General features: G+C 46.5%; 1 protein-coding gene across 1 annotated transcript in view; it reads right to left on the bottom strand.

Moving 5' to 3' along the window:
- Positions 1-7,500, bottom strand: part of LOC145394846 (uncharacterized) — a 64,186-nt gene that overhangs the window by 30,576 nt on the left and 26,110 nt on the right. Inside the window, exon 3 of the mRNA XM_080268643.1 lies at positions 2,310-2,533. Coding sequence (XP_080124769.1) covers positions 2,310-2,533 — 224 coding nt within the window. The remainder of the gene's footprint in view (positions 1-2,309; positions 2,534-7,500) is intronic.

Below are 7,500 nucleotides of genomic sequence, written 5' to 3'. Positions count from 1 at the left end.
TGGGGAAGGAGAGAGAGGGGATGTGTGGGAAATGAGGTAAGGGTCAGAGTATTGAGAGAGAGAGAGAATGGGTATGGTAAATGATATAAATAATAAACAGGTGAGAGAGAGAGAGAGAGAGAGAGAGAGAGAGAGAGAGAGAGAGGAAATAAGTGTGAGAATAAGAACTAATTGAAGTGTAAAGCCAATTATAATCTCACTTACAAAGGGAAAATATCTCATAGTAAAAGAGCTTAACCCCTCCCCATTAGTATGACCTGTGCTGACCTGGGACATCTGTGTGACCTGTACTGACCTATGCTGACCTGAGACATCCGTGTGACCTGTACTGACCTGGGATATCCGTGTGACCTGTGCTGACCTGGGACATCCGTGTGACCTGTGCTGACCTGGGACATCCGTGTGACCTGTGCTGACCTGAGACATCCGTGTGACCTGTGCTGACCTGGGACATCTGTGTGACCTGTACTGACCTATGCTGACCTGAGACATCCGTGTGACCTATGCTGACCTGGGACATCCGTGTGACCTGTGCTGACCTGAGACATCCGTGTGACCTGTGCTGACCTATGCTGACCTGAGACATCCGTGTGACCTGTGCTGACCTGGGACATCCGTGTGACCTGTAGCTGACCTGGGATATCCGTGTGACCTGTACTGACCCGAGACATCCGTGTGACCTGTGCTGACCTGGGACATCCGTGTGACCTGTACTGACCTATGCTGACCTGAGACATCCGTGTGACCTGTACTGACCCATGCTGACCTGGGAGATCCGTGTGACCTGTGCTGACCTGATATTCAATGCTGACTTGTGAGGAAGTGTAACGCCCTGCAGCCAAAGCGGGGAAACTTTGCTGTTGACCTTACATCTATAGCTTCCCTCTCGCCACCCTCACTAGGCTGACCTCTGACCTGACCTATACGTGACCTGACCTGTGACCTGTAAGTGACCTGTAAGTGACGACCCGTAAGTGACCAGACCTGTAAATGACCCGACCTGTAAGTGACCCGACCTGTAAATGACCCGACCTGTAAGTGACCCGACCTGTAAATGACCTGACGTGTAAGTGACCCGACCTGTAAGTGACCCGACCTGTAAGTGACCTGACGTGTAAGTGACCCGACCTGTAAGTGACCCGACCTGTAAATGACCTGACCTGTGACCTGACCTGTAAGTGACCTGATATTAACCTTTGACTTCCTGTGACCTCCAACCAACCTAGAGTAAGCTGATCAGGACCAAAAAATTTCTTGTGATCATTGGCAACCCTCTAAGTCTTGTCCCCCCCCCCTGCCTTCACCCCCAGACTGACCTATCTATCTGTCTATCTATCTATCTATTGCCAGACGCCTTAATCCCGTACGGGGTGGCCACAAACAAATCGCCCCCACGTCGCCCTGTCCCCCTCCATTTCACTGCCCTGCTCCCAACTCACACACCCCTCTCTCATATACTTTTCCACTCCATCCCTCCATCTCATCCTTGGCCTCCCCCTCCCTCTCCCCCCCTCCACCTCACTCACATACACTCTCCTCGTCAGTCTCTGTGACCCTAAAATTAATATGATAATGACCTTTGACCTCAAATTGACCTGATCACCTGTAATCCCAACCATATCCACCCACAACCAAGGCAGGATACTTTGAAGTGGCTTTACACCTGTAGCTACCCATGTTATATCCCCTCACTATCCTGCCTATGAGATTGACTTGTGCCTGACCTAACAGTGACCTACTAATGACCCCTGACCCAGCACCAACCTGTGACCTTAAGTGTAACCCTTTGCGAATGCGAGAGGACGTCTGAAAGTTGACCTTGCTCTTTGCCTCGCTCTCTTATCAACTTGACTTCGAGATTAACACACCTGACCTGATATTGACCTAAGATTGACCTGATATTGACCTAAGATTGACCTGATATTGACCTAAGATTGACCTGATAATGACCTAAGATTGACCTGATACTGACCTAAGACTGACCTGATATTGGCCTAAGATTGATCTGATATTGGCCTAAGATTGACCTGATATTGACTTAAGATTGACCTGATATTGACCTAAGATTGACCTGATATTGGCCTAAGATTGACCTGATAATGACCTAAGATTGACCTGATATTGACCTAAGACTGACCTGATAATGACCTAAGATTGACCTGATAATGACCTAAGATTGACCTGATACTGGCCTAAGATTGACCTGATATTGACCTAAGATTGACCTGATATTGACCTGATATTGGCCTAAGACTGACCTGATATTGACCTAAGATTGACCTAATAATGACCCCTGACCCAGTACCGACCTGTGACCGTGAGCGTAACCCTCTGAGAGTAGGACGGGGACGCCTTAAAGTGGACCTTGCACCTGTAGTTTCCTTCGTCGCGCCCCTTCACCGCCTTCACCACCAGCTGCGCAGGTGAGGTGGCTATGTCAAACCACGCCCGCTGCCCCTCGCCCCCCCACGCCGCCTCGTCCCCCCACTGCTGCCCCTGCGCCTTCTCGCCTCTGCCCCCGCGGGAGTCGTAGCTGCGAGGGAGGAGAAATTAGGGCTTAGAGAATTGCAATTAGTACCTGTATGAAGACTTGTACTAAAGGAAAGGAAGAGTTGTGCAATCATTACCTGTCTATCTTTTTATCTGTCTATCTGTCTGTCTATCTATCCATCTATCTATCTGTCTGTCTATCTGTCTATCTCTAGCCGGACTCCATAATCCGGTAAGGGGTAGTCGTTTGTCTTTGAGTTAGTTGTTTTACGGGGAGGGGCACTAACCCTCCACCAACCCACTTGTTGACACGTAGGGAACACGTATGGGTTTGTTATATGGTTACCACCCAGCGCTGTAAACGGTTTCCTTGCTTAGAAGAAACTGTTTGGCTTGTCACTCATTGTAAAGCCACCTGAAAAGGAAAGAAGAGTAATAAAAAGATGAGTGAAATAGGAGGAGAGAGGGGGACAGACACAGAAAAAGTTATAAAGGTGAAGGAAGAAGTAGGCAGCACTACATCAAGTGAGTGGATGATGATCGCCCACCACCATTAAAATCAATACCTGAAGGAAGGAGGTGTATGTTATTGTATTCAGAAGTTCACCATTGTATTTAGAGGATTATAAAGTAATTACAAAGACATGAGGCATAGATTCGTATACATCTAAAACCATCATTGCCACTTCTTCAAAATATGGAATTATAGACGCAAGAAAAATAATATTAAATTATTATTATTATTATTATTATTATTATTATTTTGACGAGGGAGAAAATTTTGGAGATGATCATAATTGTAAACAGGTGTCAATCGAGTTTTTTTTTTCCCAATTACAAAGGAAAGAATCATTTTTTTTTTTGGGGGGGCGGGGACCTAACTCAAAATTCCTCTCCTTTTACCTGTGTTTAATTTGAGGTAATACTGAAGGTGTGTACAGGTGAGAAACTTATTTTTTCTCATCCATATTTATATTTTCAAGGTGGTTGAGAGGTTTGGAAATATTCTCTCTCTCTCTCTCTCTCTCTCTCTCTCTCTCTCTCTCTCTCTCTCTCTCTCTCTCTCTCTCTATCTATCTATCTATCTATCTATCTTGCAACTGAGTCCGGGCATTGCTTCGATAGGGCAAAATTGGCCTAATACCTACATCTATCTGTTTATCTATCTATCTATCATTGGCCTAATACCTCGATCTATCTATCTATCTATCTATATCTATCTATCATTGGTGAGGAAGTCAATTTGCAACCATTTTTCTGATAGCTATTTTTGAGAGAGAGAGAGAGAGAGAGAGAGAGAGAGAGAGAGAGAGAGAGAGAGTCCTCTATCTTTTTTCTCCCCAACATCTAAAAACTCCTTTACTACCCATGCACCTCTTGAATATCAAACTCTCTCTCCGGTCACCAGTAAGACTCCTAACCCCCCCAAGCGCCTCTGAATACCAAACTGTCTCTGCGGTCACCACTATGACTCCTAACCCCCCCCCTCCCCCACACACACGCGTTTCAGCGCATCGTTTTTATGGCGTTGACGTAAAATGCGTTGTTCGCCTAATGCAGGTGTCTCTGTCTATCTATCTATCTGTCTGTCTATCTATCTATCTACCCGTGTCTATCTGTCTCTATCTACGTGTTTATGTATCTATCTAGCTTCGTGTCTAACTTTCAATCTATCTGCGTGTGTCTATCTATCTATGTGTCTATTTCTAAATACGTCTGTCTATCTATCTATCTACGCGTGTCCGTCTAACTATCAATCTATCTACGCGTGTCTATCTATCTGCGCGATTCTATCTATCAGTTTATCTACGCACAAACTCCTTCCTTCACACGCTATGCATCCAGCGTAGAAAGAGTAATTAGAGAGAGGAATGTAGGTAATCCGAATCGAGAGAGAGAGAGAGAGAGAGAGAGAGAGAATCCAGCTGTCTCCCTTGTAAAATATATTATTGAATGATTCGTCTTTTTTCACTTTAGAAAAAAAATATATATATTCTTTTGAGTGTAGTCCACGTACATTGGTGTTTGTATGATTGTTATTGTATTAAGTTTGCTGTGTTTTTTTTTTTCCGTAAGGGGTAGCCACAAACAAATCGCCTCCATGTCGCCCTGTCCCCCGTCATTTCACTACCCTGCCCCCAGCTCACACACACCCCTCTCTCATATACCTCTCCACTCCGTCCCTCCATCTCATCCTCGGCCTTCCCCCCCTATCTCTCCCCCCCCCCCGTCTACTGCACTCACTCTCCTCGTTAGTCTCTCGCTCCCCATCACACCGGCACGTAATAGGAATGCTGTGGAGAGAGAGAGAGAGAGAGGAGGATAGATAGATATGATGGATGTATAGATAGATAGAGACAGACAGAGAGACAGGTGGGTAGGCAGGCAGACAGACAGACAGATGGAGAGAGAGACAAAAATGGATAGATAGATATAGATAGATAGAAAAAGTCAAGGTCATTCGCGGCCCGGCAAACGAGGTCATGTTTTTTTCCCCTCTAGTGCGGTCGTGACGTGTGTGTGTGTGTGTGTGTGTGTGTGTGTGTGTGTGTGTGTGTGTGTGAGAGAGAGAGAGAAAGAGAGAGAGAGTGTGTGTGTGTGTGTGTGAGAGAGAGAGAGAGAGAGAGAGAGAGAGATAGTGTATGTGTGTGTGTGTGTGTGTGTGTGAGAGAGAGAGAGAGAGAGAGATAGTGTATGTGTGTGTGTGTGTGTGTGTGTGTGTGTGTGTGTGTGAGAGAGAGAGAGAGAGAGAGAGATAGTGTATGTGTGTGTGTGTGTGTGTGTGTGTGTGTGTGTGTGTGTGTGTGAAAGAGAGAGAGAGAGAGTGTGTGTGTGTGTGTGTGAAAGAGAGAGAGAGAGAGAGAGAGAGAGAGATAGTGTATGTGTGTGTGTGTGTGTGTGTGTGTGTGTGCTGTCACTCACACGGATGACCAGATGTACTGCTTGTCCCTAACTGTGTCACTCACTCACGCAGTTACTTTTATTTTTTGCAAGGAAGAAGGAACCAAAGGCTAGGAGTTCGTAAGAGTGTTCCCTCCAAGAAAGAGAGAGAGAGAGAGAGAGAGAGAGAGAGAGAGAGAGAGAGAGAGAGTTGAGTCACTGTAACTTTTTGAAGAATGGACTCCTGGCTTTTTTTTGGGGGGGGGGGTAGAATTAAATTTTGGACTGCGATAGACCTTCAGCCGCACCAGACAATCTATCTATCTATCTATCTATTGCCAGACGTCTTAATCCCGTAAGGGGTGGCCACAAACAAATCGCCTCCATGTCGCCCTGTCCTCCGCCATTTCATTGCCCTGCTCCCAGCTCATATCCCCCTCTCTCATCACTTCTCGTAAACAATCACTTCTTCCCCCCTACAACGGTGTAGGGGCGCGTGCGGATATTGCAGGTGTCCTTAGTCTTATTTAATTACAATACATGGAAAAGAGGGTGCGGAATGTTTCCCTGTCTTCCAGGTCGTAGCTCCTTTTCCGTATCGATTTATTTTGCATATTACACATTAATTTTCCTTTATATGGAGAGGATGGAGTGAGAGACTGACGAGGAGAGTATGTGAGTGACGTGGAAGGGGGGAGAGGGAGGGGGGAGAGGCCAAGGATGAGATGGAGGGCTGGAGTGGAGAGGTATATGAGAGAGGGGGGGAGTGAGTTGGGGGGAGGGCAGTCAAATGGTGGGTGACAGAGCGACTTGGAGGCGTTTTGTCTGCGGCCACCCATTGCGGGATTTAGGCGTCTAGCAATAGATAGATAGGTAGCTTGTATTAATGACAGAAGAAATTATGAAGGAGTACCGTGCAAAAATAAATCGCTAAAGAGGAGGATTTACGAGCTCTCCACTGGAAATTTTGCTTAGAAAAAATAAATTCTCTCTCTCTCTCTCTCTCTCTCTCTCTCTCTCTCTCTCTCTCTCTCTCACGCACACACACACACACACACACACACACACACACACACACACACACACACCATTGTAATCCCCCCTAATCCCCCCTAATCCGGGTTTCAACAGCTCGGCACGCTTTTAACAAACACCAAAATTAATCCCGTCCACACACACACACACACACACACACACACACACACACACACAAACCCTCTGATATTTTTAAGTATGTAATGAAGAAGTGATTCATAGAGAGAGAGAGAGAGAGAGAGAGATCGGCATTCAAGATGGAGAGATGGCAATTATAGGCCAGGTTGGAGTGGACGGGGTATAGGGAGAAAGGAGAAAGACCATAGTGACCATCCTCCCCTTTGGATACGATGACTTGCGAAAACCACGTAGGGGGAGGGAGGGAGGGGAGGGAAAGGGAGGGGAGAAGGGGGGTGGAGAGAGAGGGGGAGGGCAAATTGGGGTGGCATCAGCGAGGTGAGTTTGATAGTATCGTGCTGTCGCTGGAGAGAGAGAGAGAGAGAGAGAGAGAGAGAGAGAGGATAGATAGATATGATGGATGTACAGTATAGACAGATGGAGAGAGACAGACAGCGAGACAGGTGGGTAGGTAGGTAGACAGACACAGATGGATAGATAGACAAAAATATAGGTAGATAAATAGATAAACAGATAGACAGTTCACAGGTAAGTCAGAAAACTAAACCAATCAAACCCAATCGGAATTACCTGGCCAAGTTAGGAGTGTGGGTGTAAAGGTGTGATGTGCGATGAGAGTTGACTTAAATGTACATTGTTCCTCAGAATTTGGCTCATTGTGTGTTGAACTGAGCCTCTGACCCCACTGACAACCCCCCACAGCCCTAGACCAACCCCTTCCCCTTCCCCTAACCCCCTGAGAAACCCCCTAAACCCCCTGAAAACCCCCTAAACCCACCTGTATACGAGGTTGACTTCAGAATTCTTGAATAATCTACCCCACTCAGTTAGTCAATAAATCGTCTAATATCCCCTTCTACCCCTTTTAGAACTCTCTTCCAACCCCTCACAACCCAAGACCAACCCCTCAGCCTTCCCCTAACCCCCTGAGAAACCCCCTAAACCCCCTAAAACCCC

Source organism: Coenobita brevimanus, chromosome 4, assembly GCF_032717465.1.
Source record: "Coenobita brevimanus isolate Jiangsu-jjx chromosome 4, ASM3271746v2, whole genome shotgun sequence".
Taxonomy (NCBI): domain Eukaryota; kingdom Metazoa; phylum Arthropoda; class Malacostraca; order Decapoda; family Coenobitidae; genus Coenobita; species Coenobita brevimanus.
This window is presented reverse-complemented; position numbering and strand designations above follow the sequence as displayed.